Source organism: Panthera pardus, unplaced genomic scaffold (assembly GCF_024362965.1).
Source record: "Panthera pardus isolate Hobbes unplaced genomic scaffold, ASM2436296v1 HiC_scaffold_13, whole genome shotgun sequence".
NCBI lineage: Eukaryota > Metazoa > Chordata > Mammalia > Carnivora > Felidae > Panthera > Panthera pardus.
The window spans coordinates 126,313,291-126,330,274 of record NW_026526688.1 but is presented as its reverse complement, the minus strand read 5'-3'; the positions used below and the strand labels follow the sequence as shown (position 1 = coordinate 126,330,274).

General features: G+C 37.6%; 1 protein-coding gene across 14 annotated transcripts in view; it reads left to right on the top strand.

The window, feature by feature from the left end:
• PDLIM5 (PDZ and LIM domain 5) overlaps positions 1–16,984 on the top strand; it is a 221,788-nt gene that overhangs the window by 182,492 nt on the left and 22,312 nt on the right. For all 14 annotated transcript variants that reach the window (XM_019464010.2, XM_019463992.2, XM_019464027.2 and 11 more), the window contains one exon: positions 13,901–14,075. In XM_019464010.2, the coding sequence (XP_019319555.1) occupies positions 13,901–14,075 (175 nt within the window). The remainder of the gene's footprint in view (positions 1–13,900; positions 14,076–16,984) is intronic.

Sequence of the window (16,984 nt, the reverse complement as noted above, 5' to 3'; positions counted from 1 at the left end):
AGATTCTGTATGAGTTTACCTCATGCAGAGGTGATCCTCTTGAGTATTTCTGAGGTTGTGAATGATGCCTCAGATTTGTTTTTTGTTTTTGTTTTTAATAATTTATCTGAGTTTTTCTTTTTTGTTTCTTTTTATTCTCCTCCCCCTCCCTCCCACCTCCCTTGCCTCTTTTTTACTGTGAAACACATTGACCACCCACAGTTAGAGAGGATTTAGCTTCCCATTGTAAAATTAGAAATTTTAACAGTGATACTGAAATTATTTAGAAAATTCTCTGTATGACTGATAAATGAAATGTTGATTTTTAATTGAATGGTGGCAAAACCAGATATTTTAAGATCTCATATCTTTATCTGTGAGGTACACACTGGGTTTCTTTTACTTGTCACTCTGAACAAATGGAAGTTTTCTGTGTAAGGTCAGCTAGTTGGGAGAAAAAGGCAAGTTGCATATATCCCAAATTTTAATGATGTGTGATGCAACAAATTAAGAAAGAAGAGAACTGAACCTAATCCAGTCCCCACACTCACTTTAATTAAGACACTCTAGATCCAGTTTAATCTGGGTTCTTAGAGTTGAAAGGCCTGTTGCTAATGGAAGAAACTAACCTCCTGAAGTTGCGGAAATATTTGATACTTGGCCTTGGGCGCACCTGTTCCAATTCTTTATGGCAGCATAAAGAATACATACCAGCATTCTCCACTGCTTAGAGAAACGATAATAGTTTAATCTGTCAACTTTGCTTTTAATCATTGAATAAAAAAAATCCTTGATTCCATTTAATAAAATTTGCACAGCCCTCTCTGAAATGTACTTTGCTCTGATCCTAGATCTTGGCTTAATTTTAAACCTTTTCTATTTCTACTGGATATGATTTCATGCCTGGGTAATGAAGAGTAGTAGTAGACTGTTGCTTATGGTTCCAACATAAGGAGCTTGACAGATGAAATGCACGGATTCTCTGCTTCTCTTGGCCGCCATCTGTTTGAGATGGTTGGGGGAGGGGCAGAGAAGAAAGCACTTGCTGTGCACGGTCATATGCAAGCGTGTTGCCATCATTGCTACCCGATTTAGTATGTGTAAAATTTCTACCATACCTTTGTGAACAAATTCTCGGAGATGTTGAATTACAATACTTTATCTCCCCAGGAGTGCCAGAATGTCACTTTGATGTGGCCCAGTTATTTATATGAGTACAACATTAGCCTCAGTGTTTATAACTGGAATACCCTTTGCATTCGAGCCAGTTGTTTTTCACACCATAAAACCTCACATATGACTTCTGTGTCGTTGGGGCTGTAAACATTTGTCTTTTTTCTTTGGGGAGGGAACATTAGTATTCTTGATAGCAGCCTTATTTCAGACTCAATAACAATGAAATATTACAAGATTGAAAAAATATTTTTTTCTGGTTATTCCTAGATTTATTGCCATGACATTCTCTGCTTTATCTTAATTCAAATGTAGTAGATGAAATATTCACACCAATTTAGAGTTTGTACAACAAAAAATGAATTTAACATTCAGTTGCTTCAAGCCTGTTTCTCTTTAGCAAATGTACTAGATCTATAATTTTATTTTTCCTTTCTGAAGCAGTTAAATAAATCTTCTTCAATGTTTCTCAGAACATGAAGAATCTAGCCTTTTATTTCAAGATTTTCTAGGTTTTATTTCAAGAACTTTGCGGCCACTAATTACAATGGCTGAAAAGCATGGGCAGCTAGGTTTAGGGAAAATAAGTTAGATCTCTGTTGGAAACTCATTTTTTATAGAATGGCTTAAAAGTGGTAATCTAAGCTGTTAGGCATACTGGGGCAAATAAAAAACAATGCTTTCGTACATTATTCCTAAATTTATTCTGGCAGGCTCATTAAGGAAATTAAAGCAGCAGAAGTTAATCATCTCAGTTATCACTATCCCCTCCTTCTAAACTGCTCCAGAAATGAGAACGTCCAGGTTTAGACCACATTTGAGGAGATCTGCCTTCATATTTTCATAGGTCAAGGCAGTAACTGGCAAAGAATTTGACACTGTAGGCACATAATAAATATTTGATGAATGAATCTATAGGGTACATAGGTGTTGGAGTCAGACAAAAATGGTTTTAGATCCCAAATGGTCCACTTTCCTCATTTGGCTTATGTGATGCAGTCTCCTGGTTTTTCGCCTACCTTCCGCTGTGTTCCCAGAGTACATATGTTATTTGCCTTACCCTTAGGAGCTCTTCTGTTTTCACGCTCACTTTCCCTGAACAATCTCATTAACTCCCACAGGCTCAAATGTCATCAATATGCTAATGACTCTTGAATCAATTCTTCTAGCTCAGATCTTTTTCCTGAGTTCATATATTCAATAGACTGTCAGTACTGAGATGAAACACAGGTACCTCCAGCTAAAAAAAAAAAAAAGAAAGAAAAAAGAAAAAGCTATGAGCTCCTTGAGGCCTAGGATTATTCATGTTTTGTCCCCTCCTGTGTACCCATGCATAACACAGTGCCTGCCACAGTGTTATGTTCTCAGTATACACTTGACTAAATGAAGATCTATAATTACATTCATTATCTTTCCATCATTCTAGCACTTATCCCACTATAACAATTGACTGTTTACTGGTGTGTAACCTTCTTTAAACTTCATGAGGGCAGAAATTATGTCTGTCTCACTCATGTTGTTAAAGCCTAGCAAATTACTTGGTACGTAGTAGTTGTTAAAAAAACATTTCCCTCCTTTTATTGCTCTATATGTCCTTAGGTAAGTCACTTATCCTTTCTGACCTTTATATTCTTGGCCTATTAAAAAGTAATAACAAGGGGCGCCTGGGTGGCTCAGTCAGTTAAGTGTCCGATTTTGGCTCAGGTCATGATCTCAGGGTTCGTGAATTCGAGCCCCACATCAGGCTCTGTGCTGACAGCTCGGATCCCAGAGTCTGCTTTGGATTCTGTGTCTCCCTCTCTCTCTGTCCTCCCCTGCTTGCACTCTGTCTCTGTCTCTCAAAAATGAATAAACGTTAAAAAATGTTTTTTAATGTAATAATAATACCTCATAATGTAAAAATGAAATAATTCAGTTTAGTATGTGTAAAATCTTTATTTTTTACTATAGAAAGAAAAGTTCAGTACACATACACATACATATATATATAAAACTAGAGATGTGGTTTCTTCTACATGTATATTGAAAGGGATGAGACAATGAAAGGGATTATAGATTAAAAGCAATTTAAAAGACAAACCAAATAAGCAGACCTTATTTGGATCCTGGTTAATACTGTGTTGGGGTGTGTGTTGTAGGCAAAATAATGCTCCCCACCTCCCACCCCCAAATGTCGAAAGATGACCATGTCCTTAATACCCAGAACCTATGAATCTGTTATATTGCATATCATAGGTGAACTAGGGATGCAGAAGGGCTTACAGTCACTATAAGCTGACCTTCAAATAGGGCTACTATCCTGCATTATCCTGGGGAGCCCAGTGCAATCACAAGGGTCTTTAAAACTGGAAGAGGAAAGCAGAAGAGAGGGGGGGTAAAGTAATGCAAGGCTTGTTGCTGGCTTTGAGGTGGCAGAAGAGGGCCATGAAGCCCTGGATTTGGGCAGCCTCTAGACGCTTGAAAAGGCAAAAAAATGAATTTTCTCTAGAACCTCCAGAAGGAAACATCCCTGACAACACTTTTTTTTTTTTAATGTTTATTTATTTTTGAGAGACAGAGACAGAGAGTGGAGGGGTGGGGGCAGAGAGAGAAGGAGACACAGAATCTGAAGGAGGCTCCAGGTTCTGAGCTGTCAGCACAGAGCCTGACGCAGGGCTTAAACTCACAGACCGCAAGATCATGACCTGAGCCGAAGTCAGGTGCTCAACCGACTGAGCCACCCAGGCGCCCCTGGAAACAGCCCTAACAACACTTTGATTTGCTCAGTAACATCCATGTGGGAAAACTATAAAGCAATATACTTGTGTTTTTAATCCAACAAGCTGTTATATATAATAAGCAAGAGACAACTAATACAGGGATTATCAGGAGAAATTGAAAATTGGTTATTTGATGATAACACAATTTTTATTTTAGGTGTGATAATTGAATTATGGTTAGGTTTTTAAAAAGAGTGTTCTTTTAGGGATGCTATTGAAATATTATCAATGACATGATAGATGTTGCATTTGCTTCAGAATGGTTCAGAAATGGCAGGGGAATGAATGGCATATAAATGAAATGTATCAGTTACAGACTGATAAATTGTTAACGTTTGGTTCTTTTTATTAAATTTTACTGTTTTTTAAAGTAATTGTTTCCTTAGCATCCTCTAAAGATGATTAATGCTATTTTTTTTCTAATTTCAGAAATCATTGTGAGCTCATGGGGTTAAACATATTTGAAGTATTGTAGTCCATGGTTATTATCTTTATTAATGCTCAAACTGTCTCATCTACTTCTCTGAAGTCCCTTTGATACCACTCTGGTAGTCTTTGATAGCTTCCTTCCTTGCTAATATGAGAAGATTTTCTAGACTTCCCTTGTTTATTTTCTGCCCCAGTTCTATAATTAGCAGTTTTTTTTTTTAAGGAGTCTGGTTCCTTTTAGCGGGAAGATGATAATTTTGGTACTGGAGTCATTGATTCTCTAAACAAAGATATATTAAGCAATATGCCAGGGACTGTTGTAGATGCTAGAGGTGTTTCAATGAATAAAATAGTGTCCCTGGCCTTAAGGTCTGAAGAGACAGAAAATAAGAAAACAATCAAAAGAATATAAAATATGTTAAATGGGGATGAACACTATGGAGAAAGATAAACCAGTTAGTGAGTATAGGGAATGCTGGATTGTGGGTAGCAGGTTGCCCCTTCATATAGGATAGTGAGAGAGAGCCACATTGATAAAATGGCCTTTGAGCAGAAAACCGGCAGGAAGTGAGGAGCAAGCCATGCAAACAGCTGGAAAATATTTCCAGAAGGAGAGAAGAGAAAGTACAAAGGCCCTGAATCAGAAGAATGCTGGCCATTTAGAGAAACCATAAGGAAGCCAGTGTGCCTTGTATGTAATGGGCAAAGGGAGAGTGGCAATTCAGAGAGGGAGCAGGAATCTGATTCTGTATGACCATTGATTAGAAGGGAGCTCAAATTGAAGGGTTTTGAGCAAAGGAGTAGCATGGTCTGGCTTAGTTTTTTTCTGGCCTCTGTATTGTTATCAAGAGTCGAAGCTACGTTTCTATAAGCAGTGACTACCGTTAAGCAAAGCAAGCGATGTTGGTGGCTTGGACCAAGGATATACTATGGAGGTGGTAAGAAATCATCAGGTTATGTTTTTCTCATACTTTCATGAGCAGTTCATCTCCTAACACCAAACTTGCTCTTCTAATGAATGGTATTTTCAGCAATTCAAAAGCACAACATCTAGTAAGAGTAACCTACCTTAGAAGACATTAAATACCTCTGTTGTTTATTTTTTGAGATTTTTTGAGGTTTTTTTTTGTTTTTTGAGATATCATCCCCCTAGCCCCCACTGACTTGTGTTAAGTTTCCAAGTAAGGTTTGACATAATACAGTATTTTTTCACCGATTGCATGTCAGTAATGAGAATATTTTACTATTAGTTGAATAATTTGACTTGAACCAAAAGAGTCAACTGATGAATTTCATTCCTATTTGAGTACAGTCTGGCCAAGTGTTTAATGTATACATTATAATCTTCACTACTCTTTTTTAAAAATGGATTGGTGTAGGGACCCCTGGGTGGCTCAGCTCAGTTGAGCGTCGGACTTCGGCTCAGGTCATGATCTTGCAGTCCATGGGTTAGAGCTCCACATAGGGCTCGATGTTGTCAGTGCAGAGCCTGCTTCAGATCCTCTGTCCCCTTCTTGTCTCTGTACCTCCCCTACCCTCTGTCTCAAACATAAAAAAATAAAACATTAAAAAAATGTATTGGTTTAGAGTTAACAGCCTTTTTTGAGCAGGAGTAGAAAGCAAAAATATCAAATACCCCACTTTTTTATAGTTAGGTAACATCTGATTTCAGAGAATTCATACATTGTACTACCATGGGTTCTTTTGCTCTTAATCTCCGCTTTTTCTCCAAAAGCTATTTATATAAACAGGTGTCTTTTAGTGAGGTCAGCTATTTTTGAAGCACACAGTAAATAATTATAGTATAGTACAATACTATATACTATAGTATACTATAACATAGTATTTTATATTATATATTTATATAATTATTTTAATATTACATACAACCAACATTATGTATATTATATTATAATTATATAAGTTGCTTAAAACTTACGTTAACTAATTTGCTAAATAATACAAACCTGAATCACCTGCTTGGGAAATAATGTGATTAAGATCTTTCTAGAGTGGAGAATTTAAAAAAAATTTTAACGTTTAATTTTGAGAGAGGAAGAGCACGATTGGGGGAGGGGCAGAGAGAGAGGGAGACACAGAATCCAAAGCAGGCTCCAGGCTCTGAGCTGTCAGCACAGAGCCAGACACGGGGCTCAAACTCACAAACCGTGAGATCATGACCTGAAACTGAAGCCAGACACTTAACTGACTGAGCCACCCAGGCGCCCCTCGAGTGGAGAATTTTTACTTTATGTTTTCAAATGGTATATCACATGGGGCACCTGGGTGGCTCAGTCGGTTGAGCATCCGACTTCAGCTCAGGTCATGATCTCACAGTCTGTGAGTTCGAGCCCCGCGTTGGTCTCTGTGCTCACAGCTCAGAGCCTGGAGCCTGCTTCGGATTCTGTGTCTCCCTCTCTCTCTGCCCCTCCCCTGCTCACGCTCTGTCTCTCTCTCTCTCTCTGTCAAAAATAAATAAACATTTAAAAAACAAAATTCAAATGGTATATCACAAAGATTTCCCTAACAACAGGAGATAAGTGTCCTACCTAAATTAATGAATATTGTGTGGTTCCATTTTTTTAAAATTCTTTATCTGCAGTTTATAGTCTGCAGTCCAAAAGAGATGACTTTAAATTTCATGTTTAATAAGTCAGCGATCTGTTTGCTTTTTAAAAATGTATTGCCTCTTAGAATACTTCAATATATGACAAATATGACAAATATTTGAAAACACTAGCAATTCAGCAAATAGGTATGAATGTATGTTGTTCTAAACCTTCAGATGACTCATCAATAACCATTCTAAAGTTAATAAGATACACTGTTCGTTTGGAGAGTAGCTAGTGGCTTTAAATTTCTAGATGAGTTTTGTGGTGCTGAAATGTACTTTATATAAAAGAATAAAAATTAATTTTCCAACATGTCCCCAATGGGGTAGAGATTAGCCACAAAGAAGCCAAATTTTATGGAAGTTGCTCAAGATTAAAGTTAAAAAGGAAAACTTGAGTCAAGAACTAACTTCTTTCTAATGTTCTCAGGATGACACTTTATTGACTCATTCATTATCCAGTTTAAGTCACTTAAATTTTTTGTGACTTAGATTCATAGATTATGAAATGGGGCTAATTTAATGGTCCTATTTAATAGCTCTATTAAAACTTAAAAGAAATAGTTGTTTTTATTACAAATAAGTAGATTGTCATCTTTAAACTACTATCTCTAAAGAGATGTATATTTTTTTCTACATAAACATGATTTTCATGACAGGTTCAATAAATGTGAAGTGTTTTGGCCTCTGTACCACCCATGGAAGATCGTTTTTCCCTGCATAGTAGTGCAGTTCTCTGCAGAATTATTAAGGAAACAAGGCTCATTTCATGGTGCCTTCCCTGTTGGAAGACCTCACCTTCTTACACCTCCCTCTCCCCATTAAGCCAAGTGAGCAGAGGCCAGGGGCTTGGCACTTGATGGCACAAAAGTTGCCCATTACTGTGCTAAAGTAGTGAGAAATTCAGTCTGAAGAAGTGAAACATCACTTTATTCATACGGGAAATAACTATGCCTTGGAAATGTTCGTGGCTTGGTAATTAACAGGGCTTGTGTAGCTTTGTGTGCGGGCCAGTGTGCTAGCAACACAGCAACAAAACGGAGGTGTGAGAATTTCTGTCTTATCCAAAGTGGTTAAAATGGGGCAGTAACAGAAAACAAGGCTTTTCTTCCCAAGCAAGGAACAGAAGTGAGCTTAGGGCTTATTACATGTGTTGAAGACACAGTCACATGTTTCATGTTTAAGAATAGCTTCTCATGTTAAATAAGCTAGTTTCCCATGTACCTTCTCCTTGAGGCATGGGCCAGGTGGATTATGTCCCATTTTACAATGACTGATGGATGGAGAATTACTACACTCTTTTATTGCTAAAAATGTCCCAATGACTCAGTACTTTAGGGCTTATGCATAGATAATGTGATAAAATAAAGGCATATGGTAGATGAAAGGGTTTCACTCTCTTAGAGGTCTGATTTTCAGATTTTTCAATTGGTAACTTTCCCACTGTTTGAAATCCTGACCCTAATCCGCATTTTAAAAATATCCGTCTCAATATTGCTCTTTAAAAAGGCAAAATGAAAGTTATTTGGAACCTTCCCTTTTTTCTTTTGCATGATTAAATGTTAATTTTTTTTTTTTTTTTTTTTTTTTTTTTTTTTTGCCTTCTCTTTGTGAGGCTGTTTTCTGATAGTGGGTAGAGAGAATTACAGTTTGTCCTCTTTGTTTAAAAGTTTATCATTACAGGGGGCCCCCTGGGTTGACTTTGCCTCAGGTCGTGATCTCGCAGTTCATGGGTTTGAGCCCCATGTGGAGCTCTGTGCTGACAGCTGGGAGCCTGGAGCCCGCTTCAGATTCTGTGTCTCCGTGTGTCTCTGTCCCTCCCCTGCTCGCACTCTGTCTCACTCTCTCTGTCTCTCTCCCCAAAATAAATAAACATTAAAAAAAAGTTTATCATTGCCTTAGGAAGGTTGTAAGGATATAAGATGTTGATAAACAAATTATGCAGGCAGGGGTGTTGTGGATGTTGAGAGGAGCAAGAAGGGTGCCTGGGTGGCTCAGTTGGTTAAGTGTCTGACTCTTGATTTTGGCTCAGGTCATGGTCTCATGGTTGTAGGTTCAAGCTCTGCATCAGGTTCTGCATTCAGGGTGGAGCCTGCTTGGGATTCTTTCTCACTCTCTCTCTCTCTCTCTGCCCCTCTTCTGCTCATACTCTCTCTGTCTCTCTCTCAAAAAAAAAAAAAAAAAAAAAGCAAGGACACTGCTAGCTGGGATCTTCAGGGCAGATGGGGTGGTGGCAGGGAGCTCAGGGAATGGAACTTCCATGAGCCTTGTAGAAGGAGAAAAGTATGAGTGGTACTGGAGAAAGGGACATTTCATTGGCTAATGGTCATAGAGGCAGGGCCTAACCTGACATGTTCAAGGGACAGTGAGTAAACTATAGCATAGTGGTTAAGAACACAGACTCTGGAGCCAAACCAGAGTTTTTGCTGTGTGGCCTTGGACCAGTTTCTTACCATTCTTTGCCTCAGAATAAAAAAAAAGTGGTGCTAATCTTGCCTGAATCATAGAGCTGTTATAAGGATTTGACAAGAGTGCCTTCAAATAGTGATGGCACAAGTTAAATATTAAGTAACTATAATAGAGTAGGGTGATGGCAGGGATGTGAGTGAGCATAAAAGACAAGGTCATAAAGAAGACCGGAGTGAGCTCCTTGAGGGACTGGACTGTCAAGACTGAATAAGCAAGAAACCATGATGAGAGTAGTGTATTTGGGAAAATAATCCAGCAGAAAAGGTTGGAAAGAAATTGGCAGCAGAGAGCATGGTTAGGAGACTTGCAGTTGTCCAGACTTGAGAGATTCAAGACCAGGACTCAAATGACAGATCATGGGTTGGATTAAAAAGAAGGGACAGACCTTGGAAACATTTACAGCAGAACAGTTGCTAGGGTCTGCGGACTGTCAGGCACATAGGAGACAGAGCGCCGTGCCTCACTAAGTGGCAGAATTCACACATACAGGAAGGAGTTCTGAGGTAATGTGTGCAAAAAGATGAAATCCATTTTTCATATCTTGAATTTAAAGACAAGAACAGGAATTGGCATTGAAAATGCTTATCTGTTGCTCTAAGAGAAATCAGGTCTGGATACAGAAATGGAAGACGCACAGAGGAGCAAGTTGTGCTGTGCAAGTAAATGCGGTAACAAGGAAGAAGAATGTACACAGTAATATTCTTTCCCATTTCTATACGAGGAAGCGTGAATCTAAGGGAGTGAAAACATTTTCCTAGCCCAGTTGAGTCACTTGAAACAAGGGCAATGGTAAAGCTCACTGGTCTGTAAAATGCCATTTCACGGCTCAAGTGCCAGGCAGAGAGCCCTGTAGATGTGCTATGTGTTTATAAAAGCTGGGTTTCTGAATCTGTAATTGCCCATCATTGCAAACAGGCTTTATTCTGGTAAGGGAGAGTTATTCTTTCAATTAGCCCAATTAATCTTACCAGTTAAAACCACAGCTGTAAAATGAATCCTGTCAATACACACACACGCAGTGAGTTTATATTATTATTTATTTATTATAAATAAGAGTCCTTTTAAATGTTTTTTGAATATATGTCTTTTCTACTACATCATAATTGCCTGTGGGTAAGGAGCAGCCCTCCTGTTGGTTTCAGGTTGTCACAGTTTTTACATTCGTTTATGTTTTTTAAATGTTTATTTTGAGAGAGAGCATGTGTGCACGAGTCGGGGAGGGACAGAGAGAGGGAGACAGAGGATCCAAAGCAGGCTCTGCATTAACAGCAGAGAGCCCAATGTGGGGCTTAAACTCATGAACCGTGAGATCATGACCTGAGCCAAAGTTGGACGCTCAACTGACCGAGCCACCCAGGCGCCCCATTCAGTTATGTATTGATTCCAGTTCATTCATTGATTCATTTGTTCATTTATTCCAGACACCGTATTAGCTCCTAGGCTGAGGAATAAGGCATAGTTCCTGCCCTCAGGGAGCTTGCTTTTTAGTTGGGGAGGAAGAGGCACAGATATATGAAGTAGAAACAGTAATAAAGTTATTCACAGAAAATTATGGGAATGTGAAAGAGAAACATTTAATCTGGATTATGTGGCATGGGCAGTGGGGAGAGGTACTTCAGGGAAGATTTTTAGAGCAGTTGACTTCTGGGTTGAATCTTAAATGCTATGTAGTGGTTACTAAGTAAATAGAGAGAAGGGGAGAGAAAGGACAGTGAAGACAGCCTGTGCATAGATGGACTGACAAGAAAACTTGGGGCATTGGGCATTGCTGCAGCATGAAGACTGAGGCAGAGGGTGGTGAGCAGTGAGACTGTGGGGCAGGCCGAGAGCACTTGGAGGGCCCTGAATGCAGTGCTTAGAAGCACGGACTACATTCAGTGGTCAGAGAAGAAGGAGATGCTTGAAGTAGTGTATCAGAGTTGTGACCTGATAAGATTTCAGTCCTTGGTGGCAGTTGGGAGGATGCATTGAAGGATAAGACATTTTGGCGACCAGCAAGGTGGGAGAGATTTAGGACCTAAACCAGGACAGTATTGTCGGAATGGGTGATGACGGGCAAAATCAAGAAGTACTTGTGATGTAAAATCAGCAGGACCCATTATTACCACAGATGAGAGAGAGGAAGGTCCTAGAATGGTTCTTAAGTAGCTACCTTATATGACTGGGTGACCGATTTTACAGTCTACTTAGAGAATACAGGAAGAGAGGTAATACATTGAGTTCATTTTTATTTTTATTATCTTGCAACACATTGGGATATTTAATGTGCCTCTGATGTACTAGGAGTTAAATCTATCTGAATATTAGCAGAGATGTCTAGATGAGTAGAACTACATTGCTGTCAATACTCAGCTTAACTGCATCTCCTCTTGGAAGCAGAGGCAACTCTGCTTTTCTTATAACACATTATAGATGTTTACTTATATGTTTATATTTGTATGTATTTATATATATAGGTATAACACACACACACACACACACACACACACACACACACACACACACACACATTTCTTAGAATCCCTTGTAATGAAAAGTAACTCCAGACTTAATAAAGCTAAATATACCAATTTTCTAGGTTATTCATTCCTGTCAAAACTAAGAAAAAAAAACAAACAAACGATTAATGTGGCCTTTCAGACAGTAATAAAATTTTAAGACTCTTTCACTGTGTTGTAATCCTTGATTTTCTTTTCTGTTTATTTCTGTAGTCACAGTCCAGTGTTTGATACATAGTGTCTCCATAAATGTGAGTGAGTGAATAAGCAAATGAATAGGTTTTTTTTTTATATAATTCTGCTTTTGCTTTAATATTTAATACAGTATTACAGATGTGATTGAAACCCCTTTGCAGTTTTACTCACTTCCTTTGTGTCTTTCCCAAAGCTAACCCGTTATCTTGAAATGTGTGTGTCTTCCTCCCTGAAAATAATTATTATTATTTTAAAAATTTTTATCAAGTATAGTTGACATACAATGTTATATTAGTTTCAGGTGTATAACATAGTGGTTTTTGACCATTCTATACATTATGCTATGCTTACCATAGTAAATGTAGTTACCGTCCGTTACCATACAATGTTATTACAATACTTTTAACTATATTCCCTATGCTGTATTTCTCATCCCCATGACTTTATTTTATAACTGGAAGTTTATATCTCTTAATCCCCTCCACTTATTTCTCCCATCCCCCCAACCTCCTGCCTTATTTGACTTAGCATAATACACTTTAGGTCCATCCGTGTGGTTGCAAATGGCAAGATTTAATTCCTTTTTATGGCTGAGTAATAATAGTCCATTATATATCTTTACCACATCTTCCTTATCTGTTGATGGATACATATGTTGCTTCCATATTTTGACTGTTGTATATAATGCAACAGAAAACGTAGGGTTGCATATATATTTTTGAATTACTGTTTTTGTTTTCTTTGGGTTAATACCCCATAGTGGAATTACCGGATCATATGGTATTTCTGTTTTTAAAATAACTTTTTTAACATTTATTTATTTTCAAGAGACAGAGAAAGACAGAGTGCGAGTGGGGGAGGGGCAGAGAGAGAGGGAGATACAGAACCAGAAGCAGACTCCAGGCTCTGAGCTGTCAGCGCAGAGCCCGACATGGGGCTTGAACCCACCAACAGTGAGATCATGATCTGAGCTGAAGTTGGATGCTTAACTGACTGAGCCACCCAGGCACCCCTGGTATTTCTAATTTTTTGAGGTTATGTTGGCCTCATAGAATGAGTTGGAAAATTTTCCTTCCATTTCTATTTTTTGGGACAGTTTGAGAAAAATAGGAATTAACTTCTCCTTAAAGGTTTGGTTGATTTTCCCTGGGAAGCCATCTGGCCCTGGACTTGTTTCTTGGGAGATTTTTTACTGCAAATTCAATTTCTTTGCTGGTTATCAGTCTGTTCAAATGTCCTATTTCTTCCTATTTCAGTTTTGATAGTTTATGTTTCTAGGAATTTATCTATTTCTTCCAGGTTGCCCAGTTTGTTGGCATATAATTTTTCATAATATTCTCTTATAATTGTTTGCATTTCTGTGGTGTTGATTATGATCTCTCCTCTCTCATTCATGATTTTTATTATTTGGGTCCTTTCTCTTTTTTTTGATAAGCGTGGCTAGGGGGTTATCAGTTTTATGAATTCCTTCAAAGAACCAGCTCTGACTTTTATTGATCTATTCTCATAGGTTTTTGTTTTGTTTTGTTTCTGTATCATTTATTTCTACTCTAATCTTTATTATTTCCTTTCTTCTGCTGGCTTTAGGGTTCCTTTGCTGTTCTTTTTCTAGCTCCTTTAGGTGTAAGGTTATGTTGTGTATTTGAGATTTTTCTTGCTTCTTGAGGTAGGCCTGTGTTGCTATATATGAATAGATGATTTTACAAAGTAATATTATTATTTGAATATTAGAAAATCTTTATATTTGGCTTATTCTCATTCTGATTCTTCTGTGTCTTAATTCCTAGCACTTTCCAGTGGAAGAATCTCAAACAGTGCAGCCTCATCAGGAGCAGTAGCACCAGCCAACTCAGCCAGGGGACAGCCCCAGTCACATGACCAAGGCACTTTAGTGCAAAGAGCTGAGCACATTCCTGCAGGGAAACGAACTCCAATGTGTGCCCACTGTAACCAGGTCATCAGGTGGGTTATTCGTTTTTGGAATTTTCTTGAAAGTACTTAATACCAATGTTAATTTTTTTTATTATTTTGAATGATTTCAGATTTTATTAGTGAAAATATTTTTGCTATATTTTTATGTAGTCACTGAAGTGATAAATAAAAATATATATTTCTTAGAATCTCTTGTAATGAAAAGTAATTCTGGACTCTGTAAATAAAGCTAAAAATACCGCTTTTCTCAGTTATTAATTCCTGTCAAAACTAAGAAAAAATAATGATTAATGTGGCCTTTCAGAGAGTAATAAAATTTTAAGACTCAAAGGGACCCTGAAGATTATTTCTCTGAACTTCATTCTTTTACAGATTGTAAAAGTGAGGACTTTTCATTTAGATGAAAAATAACTAGTGAAAAAGTAAAGAACTTTGAGCCCTAGAGAAAAAAAGATTGGATTTTTGAATACCTAAGTACTGAAAGATATAATTACCTTTGGATCTATTCATAAATGCTTTCAATTTTAGATTAGGTCATAACCTGCTTCTTTAAAATACTTTTGTATCCAAATCTGTTTTATTGTCTCTTAAATTCCATGAGGGAAAAAAGGCCCAGAGATCTTATGTGAGTGTACTATATTGCCACTTAGCCTCTGAGCATTTCTTAAGTGATTTCTAAAATGTTAGAAGGTGTAGATATGAATGTCGATGGCAGGGATCCCACCAGCAGGACCTTGTTGCTTCTGTGAGTCGCCTTGTTGGCAGTAATAAATAATAGGTTGAAATGACTCTTCAAGCTCACTCCTCATTTTTAATTTATCCTGTTTTGAAATAGTTGAAACAGTGGCTTGTCTAAAGTTGAATAACATTAAGGCTTGCTTGCATTTTCCCCTACTCTATTATATAATTATTGCTATTTAAGAACCAAATATAAATATTCTTTTCATTGACCCACTATTAAATAATAAATATGTCAAGGACACAGTACACAGTACATGATTAAAAATAAAGTCGATTTTGGGGCGCCTGGGTGGCTCAGTCGGTTGGGCATCTGACTTAGGCTCAGGTCATGATCTCACAGTCCGTGAGTTCGAGCCCCGCGTTGGGCTCTGTGCTGACAGCTCAGAGCCTGGAGCCTGCTTCAGATTCTGTGTCTCCCTCTCTCTCTCTGACCCTCCCCGACTCGTGCTCTGTCTCTCTCTGTCTCAAAAATAAATAAATGTTTAAAAAAAAATAAAGTAGATTTTTCATCTTAAGTGTTCATTGTACGTTTCAAAAATAATAAAACAGAAAGCAAAAATAAAAGTTCGTACGTAATTCTACCTTCCAAGATAACCACTACTAGTATTTGAACTCTCATTTTTAAAACACACATCTGTAAGGACACTTGTGATTTTACAGAAATAGAATTATAATACAATATTTTGTAAGCTGGTTTTTTTTTTTCACTTAAATGTGTTTTCCATCGTGAGTTCCTGCTTAATAAGAACGAGCCAGTAGCAGTGGGAGTAGTTATAATAGTTATGGGGAAAAGGAGGAAAAAACCAAAGTCTAGACAATAACCAACACACAGAAAGCATTTGTGGATATTTTACCTGAATAGATCATGCGTGACTCTAGACCCACTTGTTCAAGCCATAATATCAATTTGGGTAGAGTCAGTTTCCTAAAAGTAGTACTATAGGGTTAGTGCCTTAAAGAAATATCTAAATTAATAGATTCTAGCATGGTGCTGCTTTGTTCCAATAAATAAAACTATATTTTTAATTACCAACTGTATTTAGTTGTTATATTTTTAGGATTAATATTAATCAAATAAAAAACAGGTTCTGACTTGTAACATTTGTTTTTAGAAGTTATGGTACTTTGGTTACCTAGAGTGGTGGTTAGGGATACTATATTCTGAATAAAAATACCCCTTATGGAGATTGGAGTCACTGCTATTTGTATGCTGTTGTAAGCAAGTAATTACTGGATGGGTTAACGAACTGTCAAACCCTATCAGTTGTTGATTCATATTGTCTGATTATCAAATTCTGTGACATCCTATAATCATAAGTACCAACACGTGAAAAAATTACTGTGGAGAAAATATGAACATCTAAATAGGAATTACATTCCCACCCCTCCCTACCTATCTTGGTTTCAGTTTTAACGCTAGGCCAGGATGTAATTTTAATACACAGTCTTTCTGCCATGTGAAATAAATATGTATTATATTAATAAGATGAATGGCCATTACTTATTGCTCCCTCATCTGTTAAATTTGTATTGCTCTGGATTATCCCAGCACTTTGTTATCAGTTAAGCATTAAAGCTTCATTTACTAGGGAAGTTAATAGGAACAGGGATTAATTCATGTCAAGATCACATGACGGTAATTAACATAAGCATATTTGCTTGGTGTTCAAATGCTAAAGTAGCTTGAATAGACTGTGGTCAGTTCAGAGACCTAGTCAAAGCATAATTCTTATTCTTGGCCTCAGTGTCAGTATCACTTACCAAAGCAAGGACACGTTAGATCAAGTGACATTCTCTTCGACACCTGTTTTAAAAACAAGCTGCGGTTGCAGGCTTGATACTTCAGTAGGGAATATTGTAACCTGCAAACTCTGGGAAGTTTAGGATTATTTTATAATTTATATCTTATTTTCCACAGAGTAATTTACATTATTTGTTTATAATTTGTATTGTTTTATTATGTATTTTCTTTTTTTTTTTTTAACGTTTATTTATTTTTGAGACAGAGAGAGACACAGCATGAACGGGGGAGGGTCAGAGAGAGGGAGACACAGAATCTGAAACAGGCTCCAGGCTCTGAGCTGTCAGCACAGAGCCCGACGTGGGGCTCGAACTCACGGACCGCGAGATCATGACCTGAGCCGAAGTCGGCCGCTTAACCAACTGAGCCACCCAGGCGCCCCTCTTATATATTTTAT